Below are 26,260 nucleotides of genomic sequence, written 5' to 3'. Positions count from 1 at the left end.
AATATAAGGCATAGTGAAGACCATGCATTTTTAAAAGTTATAGGAACATAATGGTGCAAGAATCAGACCTTTCCAAGCAGTGCATTTTCTATAAAAATTTCTCCTAATTGACCATCGAAAATCATCCCCGTTTTCTTCTCCTCACTAGTTCCTTGACTGGTTTCACATTGCCTAAAAAGAACATAATCAAACACTAATATGCAAATCATTTAACTATAAAAAGATGTATATGTAATTGGTATTAAATCAAAGTATAGTACCATGTCTAATCCCACAATCAGGAGGATGTGTCCGTGTTCGTTGCAGCCTTCGCGACCGATCCTCAATGTGTGAAGCCTCTGGTAGGGGGGTGGGTATCAGGACAACACCAGGAGTGGGCATGAATCCTATCTCATCTCTACCACGTACTTCTGTGGGGGCAGTGCCAGTAATCAGTGGGGGAGACATACGGGTGGTGGGCAACAGAGGTGTAGTAAAGGATGTGGATAGGGATCAAGATGTGTCCCTATGGGCAAACGTATGGGATGGACCCGCATCATCATGTGCCATAGAGCCCATGTCATAACCAGTGTCCAAACACATCTCATCTGCTGTCTGACTTACCTCCTCCATGGTGTGGTCATGCACAGGTGTGTGACGCCAACTAAATGTGGGCACAGGTGTATGACGCCGGGACATCGACCAAATGTGGGACGCTGACTAGATTGACGGCCTCCTTGCCCTTGGCGTCTACCTGCTTGCCGACCACGCCTTACAGCTAGTTCTCTTGTGTTGCCCACAGCGCGTGCATCGTCCAAGGTCAATCGACCAAGCTCTTCAACAGATTGCAAGGCATTAATACAGTTGGTGTAGATCTCAGACCCTGGTTCACACTTCGCTATAATCCTCAACTGTGATTCAACCTATCACAAGTATACAAGAGTAGTGTTAGTAGGTTGAACTAAACTATGCGAAGCGAGATACATTTATAACTGAACAGTCTTTGTAAACTTACCAAAGTGTCCCAATATGAGGTCTCTTTCGTAATATGGCGAACAGTGCAGGGACGAAACCACACCATATACTCATCATTGTAGCTCATCTTCCTATGAAAGGGCGGTGCATCGACAATTGTGGCGTGTGTAGCCCATTTAGCAATATGTGTGGCATGTTCATCAGCCCAGTTTTTATCCTACTTGCCCTGAAGTGTTATCTTGTGAAGTTCAGTTGAAGTGTCAACATTAACCGATATGCCTTGCTTCATCCCAAATTGTCAGGGAACACGTTTTGGGTGATGGCCTTCAACCACCCAAAAATGTATGAGTGGCATGATAGACCTCCATATGTGTTGACCTGCCGTACAATATGCGGGCAGGAAACCCAAATAATTTCTGTATGGCTCCTAGACAATCTGCAATGATCCAACAGATGCAAACAACCATATTAACAATATAATTAGAAAAAATGTGTAACGAATGTGAACAATACATGGCAACAATATTTAACTCTGAAGTAAAAAAATGTTTATTCATTCCAAAGTGAATTGTAAGTGCCACAACTACATGCCAAAGCAGTTCCCACTTGTAGGGCACGATACCTGATTTGGATGTAGCGAAGCAAGCGATACATGATAGGCGCGTAGGACGTGCATTGGATGTTCAATTGTTATCTTAGCCCCTTTCCATCTAGCAAACAACACAGACATAACCTTCATATTAGTTACTTACATAATTCTCATGCAAAAAAGATAATGTGAAAATGTAAAACGGTAACTATCTAAGATCCTACATGCCTGATAGCAAGTGGACTTGGGGGCAGTGTGCCTGGTGTGGATGCCTCATCACAGGACATATGTGTGGAAACCTCGCCCATGCCCACAACTGCACCAATAGCACGGCATCGCCAATCTACTTGGCTTTCTTCTCTGATGCCTTACAGAGGTGTCTATATAGCCAACTTAGTGCTGCACTACCCCAACTATATTTCTTTCCATTGCTAATTGCATTGAAAAATTGCAGATACATAATTGAGTGTCGTAGACTTGTCCATAAACAATATACCAGCCAACATCTCCAGTATGTAAAACTGAGCATACTACTGCACAAGCTCCTCACTGGCGTCAACCGGGAGAGGGTTGCTAAACCGCTCCTCAAGCCATTTGGATTTTACCCTCGGCCCTTCCATCACTGCAGTGTTCTTATTCCCATGAACATCTCTCGGCAGCCAATGCCCTAGCAAGTAGGAACAGAGGTCGCCCCAATCGTCCATACAGGTAAATCCCACCACCGGCAAGCCATCTATAGGTACCCCCACTATAACCTCCATGTCTTGCAGTGTGATGTTCATCTCACCGTGGGGCAAATGGAATGAGTGCATCTCCGACCGCCATCTCTCCACCAACGCCGTGATCAAGTTATGGTCAACGTCTATATTTGGGACCCAAAGTAGCCCATCTAACCCCGCATCTGTGATATAAGCGGCGATCCGTGGATCTAACCCACCTTTAAGCAAACCTTTCTCTCAGTGACGACAAGTCAGTACACCTGGCACTTCCTGCAAACAGAGCAACTTAGTATTTATAATAGCATTCGCTAAGCATGTAATAATTACGTTTCAAACTTAAATGCCAAAAATCTTTCTACTACATATATTGACTATGATTTTGGACAAATGCATACCTCGCCTGCCAAAGTTGCATCCCAAAGCAAACTTGAACGATGCACATCCTGCCTCGTCAAGACATCCAGTAGAGAGGGTCCCGCTTGATGTGAGTCCATATCTAGCATAAATTAAAAGTGATTAATGGCCCATTAAGTGACTACTGGCCCATTAGGTCAAATGCAAAGCATAAACATTCTAATTCTCTTTTTAAGGAGCATGACACATGAGAAAAATTCACATAATTGAGTTCCTACTTTTCTTTCTTTTTCTTTAATACATTTCTTTTATAAGCTTGAATTTCATTCAAGAGAGAGTGGCTATATACCTTACAAGCATTCAATGAACTACTAGACGAAGAAAAAAGTGTTATTTGTGATATAGTTTATTGGCAAATTTAAAAGAAAGAGAATTGCAGTAGGGTAAAGTGAAGGCATTTGTTTTGGATGTGTTTATGTCTAGTAGGTAAACAGAGTCATGGCATTATCGACATATACCCACAAATAAAACAACAACATCAAACAAAAAGGAAAGAAAAGAAGCCAATTCATGAACCTAAAAGAATATATATCTGTGGTGATTGGAGCATAATGAGTATTAAATTGTCAGAAAAGCTAACAAATAAAACATTGCATGGAGTAAAATGACTCATTTCAATAAAAGCATTAAACTCTCACGTGACAAAGAGCTTCAAGCTGAGTTCTAGATTTTGAAATATAACACAAAAAAAAAAAAAATTAAAATACTATATAAAATTTTGATAAGTAAAATGCCAAATTAATATTCACCAATCACATTCTTATATAATTATCTATTATGCTATAATTGATGCCTCAAATAGATAAGTTTCAAGCTTAATCAAGAATAAATCACAGAAAGATACATTGGTGCACAAAAATCTAAAAATGAGTAAAAAATTATTGGATTGGAAGCATGAAACTCCAAATGAAGTGCAAGAAGACAAAAAGATCTTACTATATTTTCTTTTCTCAAGTAATTAATCCCTCAAAACCGGCAAAGCTAGTGTAAGTAGAGCTAACCTCCCATGATCAATCCTAATGCACAATATATATATATATATATAAGAGATATTCAAAGCAATCAAGTTCAAAAAGTCTACCAAACAACTACCAATTTAACAAATAAAGAAACATAATTGAACACCCCCTTCACAACCCCACCACCACCATTAAAACCAGCCCTACCAGTTTGGTTCAACGAGGATCCCATCAACCACAAGAACAACTAAACTCACTTCAACATCAATAAAGTTTAGAATTTTTAATGTTAGTGGATGTATCAATCACTATGTATTCTATGCAATTTATTTTCAAAAGAAAATAATAGGAGAGATTAGAAAGAGAGAGAGTTTCACTGATGAATTTCAAAACAAAGTGAAATCCTTATCTGATATAGAAGAAAAAAAAATGGGGAGTTTTTTTTTTTTTTTTTTTTTTTTTTGAGAATTGCTTTTAAGAAACAAACAAAGTTTCTATGATAGCCTCAGATTAGCATTTTAGGACATTTTTTATTGCAATAAACAACACTTATTATAGTGATTTCTACATGGTGAGCAAATAATATGTTGTTGTTGCGTGTGCCATAATGTTTGTTATCATCAGCAATAACGTACACAAACTTATCAACATGATTCAACAATAGCCCAATTACATTTTCCACCCAAAAATAAAATAAAAGGCAAAATCAAAATCAAATTCAGCTATCCCAAAAATATAAAATCAAAACAAATAATTTAAACTCCAAGCAACCATATCAATTCCAGCTCTATTTGTAGGAAAAGTACTTTTGAGTCTTACACTTATCTTTCTTCCAAATTTGAAATAACCCAAATATATTAAGCTAAGATATATAAGAATCTTGTTTCTCAGGCCCGAAAATAATTAAAAATAAGAAAAAAAGAAAATTACTTTTGAGTCTTACTTCTTTGCACATAGAAACACAATATTAGCTGGGTTTTTTTTTTTTTTTTTTTCAATATTTCTAATTTTGAATCTAGTAAAATTTCAAATGAAAGACGTAACCCTAAAACTAAAAAACTGACCTTAGTGCGGGACAGTGAGAGAGCTGAGTGAGAGGTCGTCGACGAGAGTCTTCTGCCGCCGATGGAGTGAGGGTTTGGGGTTTGTATGTTTAGGTGTGAAGGAGAGTGAGAGTGTGTTCACAGTAAGAGAGTTGAGTGAGAGGTCGCCGACGAGAGTCTTCTGCCGCCGATGGTGTGAGGGTTTGGGGTTTGTATGTTTAGTTGCGAAGGAGAGTGAGAGTGTGTTCTGAGAAGTGAGAGTGAGAAGTGAAAGTGACAAATAAAGTTGAATCTTGGGTGTTTTTAGTACCGTGTAACCCGAACCATACTTGAGTTATATAAACTCGGGTACCACTATACAGTACTCAAGCCCAGGAAACTCGAGTACGTAGTGGCATTTTTAAATCCCCAAATGCCATGTCAGCCATGCCACGGTGGAACTATAAAATAGGATACTCAAGTTTGGTGAACTCGAGTACTAGAAACAGTGGTAGATCACCATTTATTTCCAAAACAGTGTTTTTTTTGTATAAATTTCATAAAAGGGTGGTATTTAGCCTTTTTTGCCCCACTCTTTTAGTATTTGAGTTTGTGAAACTTGAGTTTACCGTGTAACTGGAGTTTCAGGAACTCGAACTCTTTGAAAAAATAGCCATCAAGTTTGTCATGCTATTTAGAGTTCCTGGAACTCGAGTTGTATAAAAAATTGGTGGCTATTTTTCATGGAACTCGAGTTTTCCATGTAACTCGAGTTTCACACACTCAAGTTTTAAAAAAGTGGTAGATCCTTAATTATTTCGCAATCAGTGGTAAATCTCTACATATTTCGCCAAATAGTAGTACTTGGCCATCTTGGCCATGCTATCATAATAATTTGACTTATATGAAGCTCAATAGCTGTCCAAGCTCAGTAGCATTGTCCGAATTTCCCAATGAGAACTTGTGTTCAAATCCCCTCTCTGCTTGTAGTAATTTGGAAAAAAAAAATAATAGAGAAAAAAGCACTCCAAGCAGTAAATGTTGATCACTGATGTATAACTGTTGAGTGAGCAAATCTTTCTTACATTCAAGGATATGTATCTTGCCTGAAAAAAAAGATTCATCCTACCCTTGCACAAGATGAGCATCTAATTAAAGTACCTGAAGTTCAGCTAACAAGTGATTTACACATATACTTTAAAAATGTAATTTGTCCATAACGCAGTACCTCACTGCTCTCCACCTTAGTACTCATTAAAATGGATGGCACCAACTTTCCACACAATGAATGTCGTAGCAAACATCACTGTACTTATTAAAACAAATGAAACGACAATAGCAAGCAGCTCAACACCTCCTGGAAACTCAAAAGTTAAGCCCTGCTTTGGCATTCCTCGCTTGCTGTCGTCAAATAAGTTTGTAGGAGCCTCTGGAAGCCCGGATCTTTTCTTCCCACGATCACTTTCTCTGAGAGCGTCCAATACTTTGCTGCCCATTTCTGACTTAGTAGCCTTTGATTCTGAGTAACGGTTGAGAACCCGAGCAGCCCTTAGTCTCTCTTTTGCTGTTAGTGGTGACCTTTTCAGCGTGGATTGAAGGTTTGGAGATGATGATGGTGTCTTCGGCTTCAAATCTGAAGAAGCTGTTGATCCATTAGAGGCTTCAGAGGCTTGAGACCCAGAGTCATTATTAATACTATCTTGCAACTGACTATTTGCTGCATTTCCAGAACCCTCATCACTGGTTTTAGTGGTAAGACTATCACTATTGGCAACTGAAAAACAAAGGCTCAATCTTTTTTCCTTCAGAAGACTACTGGACCCCAACTTTCCTGAGAAGGATGCAAATTGGGAGGCTTTTGATACTGAAGCTCCAACAGAAGATCTTGACACATTTTGGTAATTGGCTTGCAGCTGCTAATGGAGAAAAAAACAACCAAGGGAAATAACAGTCACCCAGATATATCTAGATCACCTTAAAATATAAAATCATAAATGTGAATATTCTGAAACTCAGTTCCCAATGATAATAAATAATGCATCAAATAGTTTCTGATTTTGTTACTCCTAATACATTTTTTTCCTGCTTACAATAAGGGTGAGAGGATTTGAACCCAAATTCTCCTCTATGGGATACTGGGTAATATTACTGAGCCACAACGCTCTTACAATTTTGTTACTAATACCTACCGCTGCATTTGGATGTATCTTATAATAATGATGAAATAGGAAAAGAAGGCATTTATATCAAAAATTCTCTCTGATCAAGTCTAATTGAAGTTTCTACAATGTTGATGAAAAAAGGAAATAGAACGCTTAACCTGAAAGAAGATCTGAAAAGTTACATACAAAATACCGCCATAGATGGCATTTTATAGGAAGAGGCATAATTGTGGTATCAAAAGGAAAAAGAAAGGCACATATCATCAAAAAAATTGAAGAACATTAAAACAAAGTATAAGGCAAGCAGTTCATAATCAATCTAGTTGTTAAAAGATACTACAATCTAACCGAGATAAGCTTAATAACTGATATTGATTTTATACATTGCTTTGTAGTTGATATGCATACATCATGGAAGTTTTCTCAATGCATTTTGGTTTGGGTTGAATCAATTTATGGATTGATTGTAGATATAACATTTCAATATGCAAAGAGCTACATGTTTTTTTGAGAAACCATGAATGCAACAATTTTTGGCTGAATTTTGGCTAATCACAATGTTCAAGCAGCTCCTTATTGCAGGCCAAGAAGTGAATCACAGATTTTTTTTTTTTTTTAAGGCGCCCTTTATAAAGAAATTACAAGTATTAAGTTGACAATCCAACCTATCTTTGAAAGCATTTCTTTCTTATTCCAAAGGATATTGCTTGAAAGCTCATTTTCCAGGAAAATGGAACTTCATCTGTGGACTATTGTGCCTATGATTTCTTAAATCCCAGATCCAATTTCCATACTATAACAGATACATTGAACATATCTACAGAAAGTGTTTAATATTTCATCTGGTAACACCCAGAATCGCATTCAATGGCCTTTGCCCTATGAGGGTAAATAACGGACACTCATTTTGATTATCATACATAATTTTTAGAGCAAGATATTGTGCAGGACATACAAGGATGCCCAACCATTGCATTTGACACAAATCATGCTACAAATATTTAAACTTCAGCTAAATTTTAGGTACAATTTTTTAGGTGTCACACCTGAGATTTTCCAATTAAATTAAAACACATGGCTGCATAGAATTTAAGTGTTTTAAGGAAAGATAACATTGTGCATGCTACATTGGTCAATACAATCATGAATCATGTGTTTGAATCTAATACGTGAACCTAAGGTACAATACCTAGGAAACTACACCTAAATTTTACCCTTAAACTTCATACAAGAAGTGCTAATTGTATAGCCACCGAATGTTATCTACAGCCTCAACCATCCCTTCAAAGTTTAGTAAAAGCTTGACTCTAAACCCCATTTCTTTCTTCACTAAAACAGAAAGTGAAAGAGACTTTACCCTTCTATAATTCAAGAATCATAATCTAAGGATACAGTTAACTCTGGAATCAATATATAGCCACTTGAAACTTTCCAACATGTTTTTCTGGAACCACTAGTAAAATCTTTAATCATCACAATGAGTCCTCAAACTAAAGTGCAATAAAGCTAAATCTCAACCATTTGAGGTTGGCTACACTTAAAAAGCCTTCTAACCTTATCTAATTTTTTTTTTTTGTTTCTTTTCTTTGAGCTATTCCACCATTCAATTCCCACTATAATTCACAACTAATATATGTTAAAAACCCAGTTGAATAATTTTAAAAAGATAATGAAATTTAACATGACTAAAGTCACTAAACTCAACTTATTAAGACATGCATAGAAAGAACAAATTTTGCAGCCTGAGTTAGACGAGAGAAATAGGGAGCATAGATTTACCGTTGAGTTGAAACCCACGACTGAATTCAGAGAGATAGCCATATTCTTGTCGTTTAAGGCTCAACCATGAAGCGAGAGAGCTCTCCTTGAGTTAGAGCTGTGTTTGTGTGGATGGCTGGTAATCGAATTAAGTAGATGAGAAGTTGTCAGCACCACCTTCATTTTCAGCGCGTATTGTATATCACGCTGTCACAATCTCACTCTGATTTTTTTTTTTTTTTTGTTTTTTTTAAGCCCAGGCGACTGTAAAAACAAAAAAACAAGGATCAGACCCAAGTCAGCAAGAGGACTGGCCCAGGATAAAACAAATAGGCCAGAGACAGCCAGTCCAGCCCATTTTATCACACACATTCATATATTGTTTTGCATGAATTCTTGTTTTAATTTTTTTTTTTTTTTAACATTTTAATGACAAAATAATCATAGTTCAATTGGTCAAGGCTATTAACATTGAACTAAGGCTATGAGTTTAATAATTGGCATATCAGACTGAATTTTTATATATAACTTTCTTTAATAGACGTTAAAAAAAAAAAATTAACTAATTATATCTTTAGTTTTTTTTTTATAAAATCTCTAAAATGTCTATTCCATAATAATTACTCTTTATTATCGAGACAATATGCTAATAAATTTCTTTTTATTTTAGTTGATATTCAATCCAAAGTTCCTTATAAAGACTTTAGTTCAATGTTAATATTAACGTCAGAATAAAGAAAATATTAACGTCAGAATAGAGAAAATATGCTACCAACATAAACTTTTTTTTTTTTTAAAGGAAAGAAAAAAGAGAGTAAAATGTGGCTAATCCTACCAACCTTGCACCAATAGGTATCATCCTGTTGCAAAGAAAATATAAATGACAACTTGTTTAATTAAAAAATTAACAACAATAAACGATGACTTATATTCAAGAACATATATAACATGTTGCATCGTAAAGACAAATGGAAGGAAAATTTTGGATTAACAGAAGAAAAAAAAAAGACGCGCACACACATACACGAAGTCCTTCAACCCCACAATCCTTGGATTAAAGAAACAGGAAATTACAAACCTGAAACCTGAAGTATCACAAGGAGGATACACTCACTCAATTCAGTGAGGAATTCTCCTAAGCTTTTCAATATGAGACTGAGTTCATGAAGAGTTGACCATAGCAAGGTGTGCACAAGAGCTACAAATCTATACATCCAGCTAATTATTGTGTAATAGAGGATTTTGCACTAGGTTAGCCAAACGTTGCCACAAACATGAGAAAACTTTACTAAAGTACTCTTTTGTCTTTCTTTCTATATCTCATTTCTTACTTATAGCTTCTATTTTTACAATGATGTCATTTTGCTTTTCAATTTTTTCTAACATCTCTTTTACTATTCCTTTTCTGATCATTCCTTTTTCTTTGTCTTCATTAATTATGTCTAGGTTCTTCTTTGTATTGTTTCTATAGCACTAGGATTTTTTCCTTTGTCTTCTATACGTGTTGTTCTTTCCATTATTAGGTTATTTTTCTTATTATTACTCTTTTGTCTTTCTATATCATCTTCTTCTTGCATTATTTCTATAGGACTATTTTCTTTCCCTACTTCTATGATTTCTAACTTCTTTTGCACTATGTGACTATTTTCTTTACTATCTATTAGAGTTGTTTTCAGTGCCTTTACGTCATTTCTTTCATCAATTGTTTCTATTAAGTTATCTTTTTTACTATTTTTTATATCTGTCATGTTTATAGATATGTCAATACTTACTAAGTTATTCTTTTGTCTATTATGCCAATTATCTATCATGGTTTTTGCTAAAGATGATCTATGATGAGGTTCAAAATCTCTTTCTTTTTCTAACTCTGAATTTAAAGCTTTTATTCTTTCTAGTAAGCTCAAAAAATTATCATTTTTCCTTTCTACTTTAGTGTTTGTTAAGAATCTTTTCACAGTTTCTAAAGATTCTAATTTTTTATTAATCTTGTCTAACTAACTATTATTGTGTCTATCAGTTTGTCGATTGATTTTATCTCCTGTTAATGTACTCCAATTATTTGTGCTATTATTATAGTTATAATCATTTATATCACTATCAGAATCAGAATCTGTATCATCATAATCTATATTATTATTTAACCAATTATTGTCTATATTTCCTATGCTATAACCTTCATCATAATCTATATCATCATAGTTCATGTTTCTTATTAGTGTGTGCCTAGCCTAAGTGTAAACAAGCAAACAGTTGATGAGCTGATAAATATATTTATTCTATTTCCTAGCAATTAATAATTACTAGTGGCACTATTACTAACTACTAGTATCCTTGTTATTAGGACCACCTCCTCGGGAAACTCCATTGCGAGACCACCTAAACAACGCCTATCCGTCAGCTTTGATAGGTATATACTTGTCTGTATATGGTAAGAGGAAGAAGGGAAAAGCTGCCTGTGGAATTTTTCTTCTTCATTTTTGTTTTTTCTTGGCGGTGGGTGTTATATGCTTTTGGTTTGCAGGGAAGTACCCAACAAAAATATTTGATTTACCACTACCAAGTTCATGACTTAGATAAATCCACACTCATCAAATTATCAATCAATATTAATTCCAGAATCATATGGATTCTATCTAACACGCTGCAGGGGCATAAGGAGCAATAATAACTTCCCTGCCAAGCTGCCCCCTCCTTTTGTTTATGCAAATGGCTTTAGTTTTCAATCTAAAATCATTTAAAAAGTTATAATTATAATTATCACAGAAGGAAATGAAAAACAGAAGTTTTTGATATATGAACAAACTTCAAGGAAACCATCACAAAGCATGGATACAAAATGTGCGACCTAAAGATTTAAGAAACAAACCTTTGAGCAATCAAGGCATCATTGTTATACAGAGTATCGTTCACGAACACGGGATATCATGTCTAAACTGATAGCAGGGTAATGGGTATAACAGATAACTTTGCATACAAACATCTGAGCAAGTGGGTACGTAAAAGCATATCCAATAGTGTAAAAATAATATAAGTAAAATTGCACAAAGCTTCCCACGAGAGAGACCGAACCCAGAATTTGACCAAAAACTAAGATAATATATAATTATACATGACAATGGATACAATGCAACAACAAAAAAATCAAATATTGACTAATATTCACAATGATGTGTATTGTAACAGCGACTAACATACACAATCCCAGCACATTTCAACATTTAGATATCGCCTTGATTGCAACTAAATACAAAATCCAAATGAATAAGGTATCACCACTAAGACAGAAATAGAGAATCAATCAAAGCACTGCAACTAAAGTACACAATCCCAGCACATTTCAACATTCAGTTATCACCTTGATTGCAACTAAAATACAATATCCAAATGAATAAGGTATCACGACCAAGACTGAAAAAGAGAACCAATCAAAGCACTGCTACTGAAGTACACAATCCCAGCACATTTCAACATTCAGATATCTGAATGTTTCTCACAAAAAAAAAAAAACATTCAGATATCACCTTGATTGCAACTAAATACAAAATCCAAATGAGAGACAGAAAAACAGAATCAATCAAAGCACGGCCATAACATATCAAACTGGTAGATGATGATCAGTATCAAGTGTTCTGTACTGTACTATAAAGGGTCAATTCCTAGACCACATTAAGTAAAATACAGAAAATCCACAGCTTGCCCTCTACTGGCAGCCAAAAAAATGCCTCACTACCAAAAGAATATTACAATACATATATCCACACCCTTATGACACAAAATAATTTGACATTATTTCAACTACACCTTCACCCCCAGCAGAACAAGGGGAAAAAATGAGGCACCAAAACCCCACTCAATAACACAAGACAAAAATGCCATAACCGCTAGGTCGTCCTTGCCCCTACACTCAACTTGCATCCTTAACTTCAGCTTGAACAATTTGCCTGCCTGCATATCAGTAGCTGCTCCCCATTGGAGGCATACCAAAAGGTGGCATAGGGGGCATGCCCATTCCACCCATAGGCGGTGGAACAAACCCTCCCATTCCTGGTGCACCTCCCATACCGGGCATTGGAGGTGCAGGCAAAGCAAGAGGCAGCAACTGCGCATACATGTTCTGCGACAGAAGACACATCAATTAGAGCCAACATTATAATCGAACCACAAAGAAGAGAATAACAAAAGAGAAGGGGATACAGGTATGGCAGATAAAAGACCTAAATGAGAAAATATTTGGCTTAGATATTTAAAATATGGCTTAGTAATATCAACACCCAGAAATTTTAACAAATCTATAGCACAAGCAAAAATAATAAAAACACTCTCCACAGAGCCCAAAACAACGAGCAAACTTTAAGCCAACAATTTAACAGCCCTGAAATGATTACCTGTTGTTGAATCACATCCTTCTCTTCCTTCTCTTTAATCTTAACCTCATTCAGAGCCTCAATTTTGTCCTTCACAAGTTCATCAACTTTGCCTGTGTATTCACGGATGAACTACAAAAGGAAAGGAAAGACAGTGAGAGAATTTGTAAATGAGATTCCAAAAGGGTGTCCTTGTTTCTATGATTTCCAACTGCAGAACCATTGATAGTAAAAGCACAATGATTTATAATTTTTTTTTTAAAAACCTCGAGCTATAGTCTATAGATTGCAGTGCTCACCCACCTTCCCCCCCCCCCCCCTCTTCTTCCCAAATGGGGTATATTAATGTCCACGATACAACAATAAAACTCTTGCCAGCAGAGGTGGCAGCATTTAATGATCAAAAAAGGTCAATCAACAGAAGCAGGATCTACGTTAAGAAACATAATCTATCAAAACTAAATCCAAGATCCATGAACACTCAGCACCAAGCATGAGCTCGATACCTCACATTTGACAAGACAGACTTAGGGTCTATGCTAAGAAACATAGTCTATCAAAACCAAACCCATGATCCATGAACACTCTGTGCCAAGCATGAGCTCAATGCCTCACATTTAACAAGACAGACTTAGCACCTAAAACGCAAGCTTATTTTTGCCCCAAAAAAAGATTAATTTCAAAGTACAAATGATATAGTAAATCACCTGCAACAGATATGGGAAAGCAAAGTCGATCATATTGTTCATCCAGGCAAGTTCAAGAGCAATGTCTGCCCGAATCAAATCATAACAAACAAAGAGGCATGATGCGAAGCATTCCTTCTTTCCCTGCAAGATCAAATTAAAACGAAAATTAAATTAAAATAATAGATAAACATAAATTATACGAACCCAACTTCAAAAAATAAAAATAAAAAATTGCCACCATGCTTGAAAAACAAAAGCAAAAGATAGTGAGTGGGGAAATGTTTTTTCCAAATCTGAGAAGTTGATTGATTGACAACCTTCACATGGAAACATCCCTCTACTGACACAACTACCATTGCAAACTAACATTACTATTGAGTGAGAAACCTTTGGTTTACAAAGTTGTAAATACCTAATAATTCCATGCAAAAGGCAATATCTATGAAAGTGCATACCCAAGTAAAACCTATTTAAATCTCAGTGAGTAGAAAAGTGAACATGTTCTAAGCTTAACTAGGCACCTTTTCAATGAAGTAAACTAGCAATTCCTCTGCAAGTTCACGGTCACCAGATTGTGAGGCTGTCTCCATGGCATCTTTGTAAAGGTTGTCTTTCTTTGACAATGCAATGGACTGCTTCCATCTTCCAGCTTTCTTGTAAATATAAGCAGCAACACGTCTCATTTCAAGAAGCTCGTGTTTCTCAATCTGCTCAAACACAAATCAATGAGGCCTGTGCAATTGGACTTGTTCACAGAGAACCACAAAGTAAAATAATTGCATCTAACCTTCTGTGCAAGACCAATTTGATCAAAGTTATCATGCAGATCAATTGATTCACGCAATCTATCATAGTCTTCCTCCTCAACATATATTCCATTCAACGCCTCATTCACAGCAGCCACATTGTTACTCTGAACTGCAACCATATATGGCTTCACAAGATGCAGGTGACCAGCCTGATGTTACATGATAAGAAAAAACTCCAGAGTTAGAGCCATGCAAAGAAAGTCATAATAATAGATTCCAATAAGATCATTAACCCACAGAAGTAATACCTTCCGCATAATGTCAACAACACGTGTATGGTCCACACGAAGTGCAAGCACATTGAGAAGGTCATTAATAAGATCCGGATGTTCTTGCAAATAGAAGTGCACAGCCTTGTAATACAGCTCCACATTAGCAACTTTAACTGCAACATCTTTAAACTGCATGTGATCCCATGCCTCAGGGGAATGGTTCATTATAGTAGTTGCAGCATTGTCAAATTCATCATATTGGATATACAGATAGGTGAGTTCCTTCCAATGCTGTTGTTCATCACAAGCTCGTATAAGCTTTGGGATATTGAGACGGGTTGAGAACAGCTTGATGTGCTCCATAAGCTTCTCAGGACGGTATCTAGCATACAGAACTCCCAACTCAGTAAAGATGCCCATATGTGCACGTTCCAAACCTAAACCGCTCTCCATAAGAGAGATTAGCTCATTGAAGCATCCTCTATTCTGGTAATATTCACTGACCTCTTCCAAGTCATCCACCTATAAGATTCATAACACAGACCAACATCAAGTAAAGGTTAAACAAATGTATGAATTATCAATATAGAACATGCTGGTTATATGACAAAAAATGCCAAGCATGAAACACTGCCAAGCAATGTTCTCATCTTCATTCTCTGCAGGGGCCCATCTTTCAAGCTTCCAAAAATTCCATGCAACAGATGCTGAATGAAAACAAATTTCAAAATTCAAAGAAAGTATAAAGAATGCAACATTTCACCTGTATAATAATGTTGAGCCCACATATCTGAGCTAAGCGGAACTCCTCCGCGTCAACACAAGCAAAGCAGACTTCCTTCCATGTTTTTGAACTGTTAGCTTTCCTTGCTGCATCCACAGCACCTTGGAACTGTCTTAGTTTCACAAGTGTGATAGCCAACTTGGCCCAATTAGATATAAAGGCAAATATTATCTTTGCAGCCTCATATAAGGCTTCATCATATAAGCGATCACCAACATTTTGGAGATTAGCCACATTTGGCATGAGAATAAACTCTTCAATGTCACTCAGCCTATCTATTTTGGCATATGCATAGATGAGCTCACTGTCAACCTTGGGCTCTTTCACCTTCTGCCTAACCATCAGAAGGTACCTCACCAAGTCATGGTAAACATCAGCATCCTCAGAAGCACGAATAACATCCAAAAATTGAGTTGCATCATCTGCACGAATAAATGACTCAATGGCATCGCTCACCAGGCCCTCCCTGAGTTGAGCCTTGCCCACTTGGCTCCAAACTGCATCTTCTTCAACACGGAATGCAAACTCCACAGCCCGTTCAATGCTTCGGATATTATCCAATAAGACATTGACAGCCTGAACATTCAAGTTAAACTTCTTGAAAATTGCAAATGCTTCCTCATAAAGTTGGGCTTCCACAGCCACTTCCCCAACTGCAGGTCCATCAAAGTTGTCTAGTCTATTAATGTAATCCATAACTCTAGATGGATCTGCTTTAATGGCTGTCAGAATGAGCAGGTTCTGCAGATTAAAGTTCCCACTGAATGCGGAGTTCTGCAGCACAATCTTTTCAAGGAGCTCAATTAATTCGTGAGGTAGATCAGCAGTCATGAAAGCCTTAACAGCAGCAGAAACTTGTTCTGGGCTCTTGCTTTCAGGCAAAGCAGTAGACACAACTTGATCAATGAGCTGTCTTCTAAAGACATTTTCAGGGTTAAGAACTTTCTCCCAAAGATCACCATCCATCCTTTCTACCACATATCTGAAATCAAAGCATGAGTTAATAAACTGCCAAGCACCACAATACAATGTAGATAATCAAACAAAAATACTGAACAAATCACAAACCTTGCTTGCAGTTTGAACAAAGAATTTTTATTTGTGACATTGATGAGCTCATCATCACATTGTCCTCGCCGGTAAGCCACAACTGCCAGGGTAGGATCGCGTTTCTCACAATATTTACCCACAACACGGGAATCATAATAGGGGTTCGTGGTGAGGAAGTGCTCTGGATTGTTGTTGCTATCAATGATGATTTTACCCAAAGCATTATGAACATGTACATCTTGGCTTCCCTCACTCACAAGATGCTCCAAGAACTGAGTGAGTAAACGAAGTCGATTCCTAATTACCACAGAGAAAACATGAGAAAAAATATCAAGAATTGAGAAAAAGAACCATGAAGCGATGAAATAGAGTTGGGACACCACCTCTTCTCACATTCCTCCACAAGGGGCTCCACTGGAAGCAAAGAACGGACAGAAAGAATCAAGCCTTTGATAAAATCTTCAGGACACTCATCATCTAGCAGCTGCCCAACAACTAATGGAGCATTCCCTGGGTTCACCTATTAAAAGAGACATAAAGTATCAAGTACAAGAAACAAGTAAAATTCACATAACAGGAAAGGCATTTGCAAAAGCTCAGGGTACCACAAGTAACATTTAAAACCTCATACCTTTTGAACATAACCTTCAATGTAACGAAGCATGTTATTTGAGTACAGATAGTGCGTGAGATCTGGAACAAACCCAAAACGGTCACAAACATTAATTAGTGGGCGTGCATCTGGAAGCTTAGCTTCCATTAAAAAGTTCTTCGTTTTCTCCGGGTCATAGAAATTTGACTCTCTGGTCACACGCTCAACCTCTTTGATTTGTCCAGTTTTAGCAGCTGCCTCAATGTACTTGAAGTGAATGTCAGGGTCCTCACTGTCCCATATGCAAAAATGAGTTAGCAAAAAACAAAATGGACATACCAATAACTCGCCAAAGTTTAAGTTTTTCTTTATTGAACAGATTACCTGGAGCTCAAAAATGACCCAAGGAAAAAGTACAGTCCTTCATATGACTTAAATTGCTCAAAAAGCTTTATGCATGAATCAATACCCAACTGTTCACAATATTCCTTGGCAGCCTGCATAGATGCATGTAAGTAAGCTTCAGTTAAATACTAATTAAGATACTCCATAACATAACACAAGACAATGACATTTACCTGCACAATTATCTGAAGATTGCCTCTTAGGTTGACCAATAAAAGGTCCTTCATACACTCCAAAGCCCATTCTCGTGACAGAGTGCCAAAAAACTCTACAAGTGACTGTGATGAACCACAAAATCAGTATGAAATTTAACAGCCATCATGTACTGAAAGATATAAGCATTGGAGTACATAAACCTGTGGCTCAATTGCATGTGTATTCACAATGACGCGTTTAATATCTGGCAACTCTGTGTAATGCTGCATCAGAAGTGAAATGTTTTAACACAAGAACATTTAACTAAATGTAAGAAAAAAATTAATGAATACAAAAAAACTGCAAGAAGACATTACTTGCAGAGCACGTATATAAAGACCAGCTTTTTCACAAAGTTGGCCAATTCGAGGACGGTCATAGTGGCTGAACATTCCATTGGCTAATATAGCATCAGCTACATTTGGAAAAGTTACCAGATTGATTTCCAGGACCTATATATAAGAAAGTGTTACAGAGCTCAAAATGGGTACAATTATACAAACCGAAATCACATCACCTTAACAAAGAAAGTGAGAGTTAAGGAAAAACCTTTGTTTGAAGGAAACCATGTTCAGGAAGATTGGGCTTCAAAACATCTAATAGGAAGGCCGTCGCCTCACGAATCAAGTTCCTCTGAAAAAGACAGAATAGAAAGCAAAAACTATTAATTATAATCACTTAAACCTTCTGCAAAATTTGCAACAATGAGAATTAATTTATGCTTTATGAAGCATGTTGACAAGAAACAATAACAATGAAAAGCACAAATCATTGTCGTTATTAAATCAATATAACAACTTAGGCACCACTAGAATCAACAAACCTGAAGAAAGAGATCTGTTATGGTATTGTAATCAACTGGACAACCTCCCTCCATTTGAGACATCATTAATGCAAAATTGACAGCTCCCTACATTCCAAAAATAAATATTAGCTCTATAGTTTCAAAAAGAAAGAAGTCTATCCTAGACTACAGCTACATTGATTAAAGTATGGTTTCAAAACAATGGTACACCAGAACAGACAGTAATCAAGAAAAAAGACATTGGCAACATATGAATAGGTTTGACCTTCAAGTACTAAAAGTTACAAAACATACAAGCATGCAAGAAATACTATGCAATACCTGAGGATCTGAACGAAGAATGGTTTGCAGAAGAAATAGATAGTCTGGAGTGTACCCAACCTAAATCAACAAAGAAATAATGATATGCTCAGGTTGCAGAATAACTTGACAAAATATCAGAAAAATATAGTAGTAACAATAATCACAATAATAACAATAGTAATAATAAGCATCCCTTCACCTGCTTTGAATAGATCAGAATTTTGTCAAACTCCCTCCGCTCAGCAAAAGCAGCAACAACTTTCGGAGTTGCTCTGGCTTTAATATATATTTTCAATGCTAGATCATTATCCACGGTCTACAATAAAACATAATTACCAATAAGAACACAACAGGAAAAATAATTACAGATCCAGCAGCTTTGGGATTAAGTATACAAGACACCCAATAAATTTTATTCAGGAGAAAAGTATTTGATATTATTAAATCCCAAGTTGCACATCAAACCTTCACAAGATCCCCTAGTTCCTCGCTGCATTCCAGCTTATCCTCTGCCAACCAATTTTCCAAAAGATTCTTTTTGTTTTGGTTCACAACCAGGCGTGATAATTCCAATGACTCAAATGCATTAAGCTTTCCTCTCGTCAATAGTGTCCCAAAATATTGCAACAGGGGTGGCGTTTGCCCAGCTTGAACAGGAACACTCTGCAACAGAGCAAAATGTTAACTTAATACGACAAGTCTATTTCAGGGAATGTTCCATTCAGGCAAGGAAACAACCAGGACTTCATACAATCTCAACTCATCAAGTACATTTTACGCTAATTGGTCGATTACAGGTCCTTTACCATACCCATTCCTTGACATATATATATATATATATATCAAGGAATATGTGAAAAATGTTTGTTTCCTCTCCGAACAAACACGAGTCTACTATTATATGTTTTATTCAGTAACTACCAAAAATGCAGAAACAAATGCCAGTAGAAGTAGGAACAATATTCTGCAGATTGAACTATTATTCCCCACAATAAGTGGAGGCCAACAAGTGAAATTTATAATTTTTATACAGGAGGAGTGCAGGCAAGGCTTGAACTCAAGACCACCTACTTTGATGCCATGATAAATAACCCCTTTTCACAAAGCTTAAACTGATAATAAAGGGTTAAGTTTATCATTTAACCATTATTATAACATTTCAATACAATAAACTGTTAAAAAGTGAGATCTTAATTGGCAAGAAATCAAATGAAGACAAAATAACATATGCACAACATACACTAGGATGAACAGTGTTGAAACTATGAACATATTAGCAACAGATTAAACATGAAGATTGGAAAAGCAAAATTTTAAACCTGAAATTTTGCAACTGTGTCAGGTGTACGGAGGATTCCCTGTGGAGACTCAGCAGCAAGCTCCGCAGCTTCTTTGTATTTTGTTTGGGCAAACAATTCTTGGAAACGTTGGACAACCTGAGATCCAAGAAAGCACATTCCCAGATTTTCAGCATTATAGAGAACACAGAAATAGAAAATAAGGACCAGTTGAACATCAAGAACATTTCATTTTATTAGAACAAAATACATGGCAAGTCATCAAGTGCAGCATGAAACATCATTGTTTTCATCACTATGAAAGAACACGCCTAACCACAACAGAATAACAAGAAAAAAGAAGCACAAAGATAAGTTGAACACATCCAATGGTGGATACTTAAGATGGATATACAATATTGAGGACAACAAGATGTATAGAGTGCTTTAATAATTACAAAAACCAAACTATCAAATCATTAGCATAATAAAAAAACTATAGCATATCTGCATCACTACATTAAATACATTACCAAGTTTTGACTTTGATACTTACTTTTATCTGACAGAACCATCCTATTTAACAAAATCATTACTATATTTAGATAGAAAAAGAATCACTTACCAGCTGCTCAGCACCAGGAAGATTCCCTCTTTTGGCAAGATTGACAGCTAGCTCCAAATTGTTCAACTGTAAAAATATCCAGGTAATAATTGTAAAGCAAATAGTCATTTTCCTATAAAACCTCGAAGAAAATGCAAGACTGAACATACCTGGCCACTGACAAATGGCACAATCGTTTGTTCGTTGACAGTAGCCAGTAGCACCTGTCCACGCCTATTGACAGCATAAAAACCTCCCAACGATGAAGCTTCCGCTGTCAAAAATATTGGATCTGGACTAATTCTATTTCTATATACTGCAGTAGCAGTCTCCATGTCATAAACAAATAATAGTCCAAGCTTGGTGATCACATAGATCAAATTGTATTTCTGGGATATCTGTCAATTAACAAATTCATGAATAAAACAATGATGCTGCTATTTACTCCAATGAATAAAAGGAGGAGCGACTTTGATACCTGCATTGCAACTGGAAAGTCATCGGCAAAATCTGGTGGGAAGAAAAGATCTGCTTGTTTCTTTGTAAAAGACGGCTTCCCTACCAACAAAAATGCAAAGTTAGATATTTATAGACTCCAGAAAATCACAGAAGCAGGAATGGAATGCTATAAGTTATAACTACCAAAAACAAATTGTCAAATTCTTTAAACTAATTCAGCCTGCCTTAAGGGTTCCCACTTGATACCAAACCACATTCAAAATTCTCAACTTACTTCTTCCTTTATTCATAAACTCCAGGACACATCTTGACAAGCCCAAACATAGCAAAATTTTAAATTACTTAGGACCTATTTGGATTGAGGGGGGAGGGAGGGGGAGTGGAGGAGAGTAGAGTTAGTTGAAATAAGGCTAATTTTGGGTCAACTCAACTCTACTCTACTCTCCCTCCCTTCCCCTCAATCCAAACGAACCATTAGTAAAAATACAACATCTTCAAAATCACAAGTCAAGCATCCAAAGATAGAACCATGTGAATACTGGTATACAATTATATTTTCCATTTTTTTTTTAGAATCTCGCCTTTTCTCTGTAGAAATTTCAATAACTTACAATACAACACCAAAATTGTTTGTGCATGTTATTATCAAAATTCCAATCCAGGCAACATTAGCCAATCCATCAGATTCTCATGATTTTAAATAAATTTAGGGGCCAAGCTACCTATTTCCATTTACCATGCCAGCAGTCGCAACCAATTACTGATTAACATCAAAAGTAATTTGGTACTTTCATCCTTAACAATCTCTTCTTGATTTCAAGGACGTAAAAAAGGTAATTAGATATTGTAAGTTCACCTGGCTGGGCACCAAGCTCAATAATATGTAACTTTGATGTAATCTGTCCAGCATTGAGGGTCTTTGTCGCAAAGGAAATAAGAACAGAAGGATAATCATTTCCTGGAACCTGTAAAAACATACAAGTTCATAGAATTCTGTAAGCACGTGTGTGTGAGTATGCAATGTTGGAAAGGGACTAGGAAAGGGAAACCATAGCACCTTAAATTGGGCAAATGAAGCAGCATGTGCTTCAAGAGCTTGACTGCGCTGCTGATCAATGGAGAAAAGTTGCATATTCCCTTTAACCAATTGTGGCCTCTGTAAACAAAATCAGATGAGGAAATCAAAAACAGAATACCACCAAAGTTGTCCAAAACAATTCATCACATAAATACACACAGAGTAGCATCTGAAAAATTACAACATTAAAAAATACAAAAGTAATCTGAAACTCAAATTATTTTTTATGAGTAGAATAAGAACAAGATTATGTTAAATGTTAAAGCATGCATCCAATCCAATAGTTTAAGGCTTTAAGATACTGAAACTCATAAATTATTTAATGGCCAGATCTAACAGATTGTACTGCAGGGGACAGGACAACTCCGTGTTTCCAAAAGTTATATATAGACGTGGTAAATTGACCAAGTCCAAGGACTGCAAATCATCCAATTACATGTAGGAAAACTTCTCAAGCCCAGTTCACTTGAAGCAGCATGTGTTTGCAACTTAGGCCAGACCCTGCCTGGCCACCACAGTAACATTGATTACATGTATACTTTTTTTTTATATGTAAACATTGATTACATGTATACTACCATTTATATCCTCTCTTTTTTTTTGGGAAAACAGGTTTTCACTTGGGTAGCATTTCTATATATCCCTTGCGAGAAAGAAATACACCCTCTATACATGAGATGCAATCGACTTCTTTTCTTCTTCTTTTTTTGGTTAAGTAACAATGTAACCAACTTGTTTTTTACCCATAAGTTACATGCACAGTGGATTTTGAAACCAAGATCTCACCCTCCACCTCATTCTAAAAAATGAGGGAAAATGTCAGCTGAGATAGAGCTCATTCAAGAAATAATGTAACCAACTTTGTACAGGCATTAACAGAAATAGTAACACACCTCAGGTGCACCAGGAGCTATTCCAATCAAAACCAACCACTTTTCAGAAGGGTCACATCGATAGTTTATAATCTGATTGTTTGCCAAATTAGCTGTTCTATCAAACATCTTTACAGGTTCAGAATCACCTACATAAGGAAATGCAGTGAAGACCATTAATAGAAAACAATGTCAACTTAACAAGAAAGCCCATACCATAAATGTGAACATGTCCATGAAACAATAACCTCATAAGCTGAAAAATTATGGCAGAATGATAATGAAATAGGTTAAATAAAACCAATTTACCTTCAATTGACCAATGATATACTGAGGTCTGTGTCACCAGGCCCAGCATCTTTGGTGTAATCCACTTCCAAAAGACAATCTATTAAGGAAGCAAGGAGACTTGGTTTAGCTAAATAATTTTGATCTCAATGGAACAAAGTGGACCATCAAAATATTTCATAAACTGTAAGCAGGATGCTAAAAAGTAAAGTCCTCACCTGCTCAGGCATCTGATGAGATTTCATTTTTGCTTTCATCTCAATGTTAAATATTTGCAAGTGATCCTGATTAGTTCCTTGGATTTGGGCTGCAGAAGAATGTCACCAACACAGTTAATGAGAAAACAATGTAAGAACAAAGAACAACAGAAGCGTGCACAAACCCAAAACATATAGATATATACTTCAAAAAAGGACACCCTTCATTTTTTTTTTTAACCAGAAGAACATAAATCTAAGCTACATTACAGAGTATCACAATTAGCATCTCGACAATAATATTCTTTCTTGACCCAGAAAGTGATGCTACTCAGGCAGTATCGACAGTTATACAAGCAACACAGTGCATGACACCACTGGTTCAACCAGTTGCATACATAAACAAAATGGATCACACGCTTATGATCATACAATATCAACATGAGTGGAAAAAAGAGACTATTCCAATCATAAAAGCAATTCCAAATATGCATCTGCAATGCTGAATTCAAAACTGATAACAATGTCCTACCTTTCAAAGCAAGGATTCTGGAATTTGGATTCATTAGCGCAGAGTCCGCGGTAATAGGCCTCCTCAAAGGCTGCATTGGCATACTCATATCAATAATAACAACGCTATTCTGCGGCGCTGTTTCACGAACACATATATACTTATCGGATTCCATAGTAACATGAGTGAACGTGATGAATTGTGGATTGATCCCAATGCTCGGTAACTGCAATTCACATCAGAATTCAGATCACACAAGCTCATCACTCAGCCTCTAAGTATGGTAAAATTATATACTTTGCAATAAATTATCAAAAAAAAATTAGAAATAATGTTAAATTTTACAGATCTAACTATAAACCATACATTTCCAATCCAAATAAACCTCGAAACATACTAAGCATTAAAAAGCACTGTTCAAAATAGCAAATCAAGGAAAGTAGAGCACAGTATTTGACCTAGAATCGAAATTGAATGAACAGGAATTACTAAATTAACGCAATTAACGTATACAATGCATTTTCAGCTCAAAAAAAAGTTACGATTCAAAAATTTAAGCATAAAGTTGAAAGAGAAAGCTTCGAATCGAAGTGGAGAATGAGAGAGGACTGACAGTTAGGGCCTCTTTCATGGTGATCGGAGCGTTGGCGGCCGCCATGGTGGCTGAGATCGACGGAGGCTCCGCAGATCTGTGGCTGCGATTGAATCGCCAATTGAGAGTCGGAGATGGAAAGCTCACAAAGGATTCGAATCGCTTCAAGATCTAAAGCAGCGACCAAATCCAGAGACTCAGAGAGAGATCGATCTCCAGCGAGAGAGAGAGAGAGAGGGTGTGATGTGTTTGAGCTGTGATTTGGGAATAAAGAAATGAAGAGAAAGGCAAAGAAAGAAATGTGATTCTGCAACGGAATAACTAGAAGCAGAAATCGAACAGGGTCTTATGGGAAAGTGAAAGGGGAACACTATATAGAAAAATCTCGTCGATTTGGAATAAGACGTGTGTTCAGATGCGCTGTGCCTGTGCAGCCTGGGTGCGCAAATGTGTAAGTGGAATTTACTTTCTTTTGGTTTTTATAGCCACTGGGTCGAGTCCGGCCCAACACGACAGCTCGGACTTCGGACATGTTATTGTGTTGACTGTGGATTGGAGAAGGGAATTGAGGTCCGGTCCAAACTGTAGAGATTCGTGTTTGGCAAAATGGAAGGTGGGAGAAATAAATAAATAAGAAAACTATTACATTTACAAACATTTTTATTATACTTTCGTAATAAATTTTAAATTGTAAGTTATTATTGATTCTAAATTGAACTTAGCCATTGAAATCACTTCTTTTATCCACCAGTAACAATTAATGACAATTTACCACTTATGATTACGCTTGATTTGTTTCGGTGATAATATTTTTTAAAAAATAAGTCATATTTCAAAAATTATTTTCTATAAAACTATCGTATTTTCCTATGTTTAATAGTAACCTTAAATAAGTTGAAAAATAACCTTCTAACTTCTCTTATTTAGTTGCTGTGAGATAGAGTTGTTTTTCAAATAAATTTAGTGGAAAACAATCTCTAAAAATAACTTATACTTATTATGTTAACCAAAGATAGTTTTCCTTCGACTTATTTTTCCTAATACTATCAAACGCTGAAAAACATGAAAATTTATCTTTACACAAGGTTTTCCATCAAAATAAACAAAGTGTTACTATGAAACATATCTTAATAAATAAATAAATAACATCCTTCGTGTTGTACGGTTATGACGAAATGATTTCCTTGAAAAATTAAAATTTAAACTTTTTATTTCACACTTTGTCCATTTTTTACCAATTTGGAGGGAATGAAAATCCTTCAATTTCCTTTCCCTCCCTTTTCACTTTGTGCAAGTGCCTTTTTTTCTTCAGCACAGCGACCCAAGGATCCTAGGCCAAATAATTGTTCTTGGTAAACTGGGCTTGGTTCGCCGCAGCTAAAGGATTGTTTAAGAACCAAGTGGTGCACAAAGCAAACTTTCTACAACACAAATAAACTAACAAGCAAAAATATTTGTATTGAATGACAGCTCAAACAACAAAGAAACGAACAGTAATAAAAAATATAGTAAAACAGGGGTTAGGGATCCTTGAATTAATGAGAAATTCCTCTATTTTTTCTTGAACTTTACAGAGTTTCTTTCCTAAACTCTATTA

At 36.2% G+C, this 26,260-nt stretch overlaps 2 protein-coding genes across 3 annotated transcripts; both read right to left on the bottom strand.

Annotated features, from left to right (window-relative positions):
• Window positions 1-5,687: 5,687 nt before the first annotated feature.
• On the bottom strand, window positions 5,688-8,763 carry LOC112015553 (uncharacterized). Of its 2 annotated transcripts, none has more exons than XM_024047963.2 (2): window positions 8,599-8,763; window positions 5,688-6,573 (listed from the first exon to the last, which is right to left on the bottom strand). In XM_024047963.2, the coding sequence occupies exons 1-2, from the start codon at window positions 8,638-8,640 to the stop codon at window positions 5,902-5,904; spliced, it is 714 nt and encodes a 237-aa protein (XP_023903731.1). In that variant the 5' UTR covers window positions 8,641-8,763; the 3' UTR covers window positions 5,688-5,901. The 2 variants fall into 2 exon arrangements, with proteins under 2 accessions (XP_023903731.1, XP_023903732.1); XM_024047964.2 differs by having other exon boundaries at window positions 5,688-6,570; window positions 8,599-8,762.
• A 3,381-nt stretch (window positions 8,764-12,144) lies between these two features.
• LOC112015521 (clathrin heavy chain 1) lies at window positions 12,145-25,105 on the bottom strand. Its single transcript, XM_065762128.1, has 30 exons — window positions 24,685-25,105; window positions 24,093-24,297; window positions 23,582-23,670; window positions 23,385-23,463; window positions 23,097-23,224; window positions 22,183-22,281; window positions 21,982-22,090; window positions 21,145-21,224; window positions 20,837-21,064; window positions 20,688-20,753; window positions 20,105-20,221; window positions 19,251-19,448; window positions 18,985-19,101; window positions 18,804-18,863; window positions 18,501-18,587; window positions 18,227-18,310; window positions 17,995-18,129; window positions 17,839-17,901; window positions 17,656-17,760; window positions 17,462-17,574; window positions 17,117-17,369; window positions 16,869-17,005; window positions 16,504-16,782; window positions 15,415-16,417; window positions 14,688-15,173; window positions 14,418-14,588; window positions 14,152-14,337; window positions 13,649-13,771; window positions 12,963-13,073; window positions 12,145-12,691 (listed from the first exon to the last, which is right to left on the bottom strand). Exons 1-30 carry the CDS (start codon window positions 24,727-24,729, stop codon window positions 12,530-12,532), a joined length of 5,118 nt encoding a protein of 1,705 aa, XP_065618200.1. The 5' UTR covers window positions 24,730-25,105; the 3' UTR covers window positions 12,145-12,529.
• Between the last annotated feature and the right edge of the window lie 1,155 nt (window positions 25,106-26,260).

This window comes from Quercus suber, unplaced genomic scaffold (genome assembly GCF_002906115.3).
Source record: "Quercus suber isolate HL8 unplaced genomic scaffold, Cork oak 2.0 scaffold_2, whole genome shotgun sequence".
NCBI lineage: Eukaryota > Viridiplantae > Streptophyta > Magnoliopsida > Fagales > Fagaceae > Quercus > Quercus suber.
Note: the sequence above shows the minus strand (reverse complement) of the source record. Positions and strands in the feature narration are given on the sequence as shown.

What these genes read in the sequence shown, in the direction of transcription:
- LOC112015521 (XM_065762128.1), bottom strand. Translation starts at nt 24,729, where the DNA reads ATGGCGGCCGCCAACGCTCCGATCACCATGAAAGAGGCCCTAACT. An exon ending in CTCATCAGATGCCTGAGCAG is followed by an intron (nt 23,464 to 23,581) that starts GTGAGGACTTTA and finishes CTTCCTTAATAG; the next exon opens with ATTGTCTTTTGGAAGTGGAT. An exon ending in ACACAGTTGCAAAATTTCAG is followed by an intron (nt 19,449 to 20,104) that starts GTTTAAAATTTT and finishes GCTCTGTTGCAG; the next exon opens with AGTGTTCCTGTTCAAGCTGG.
- LOC112015553 (XM_024047963.2), bottom strand. Translation starts at nt 8,640, where the DNA reads ATGGCTATCTCTCTGAATTCAGTCGTGGGTTTCAACTCAACG. An exon ending in TCGTGGGTTTCAACTCAACG is followed by an intron (nt 6,574 to 8,598) that starts GTAAATCTATGC and finishes TTTCTCCATTAG; the next exon opens with CAGCTGCAAGCCAATTACCA.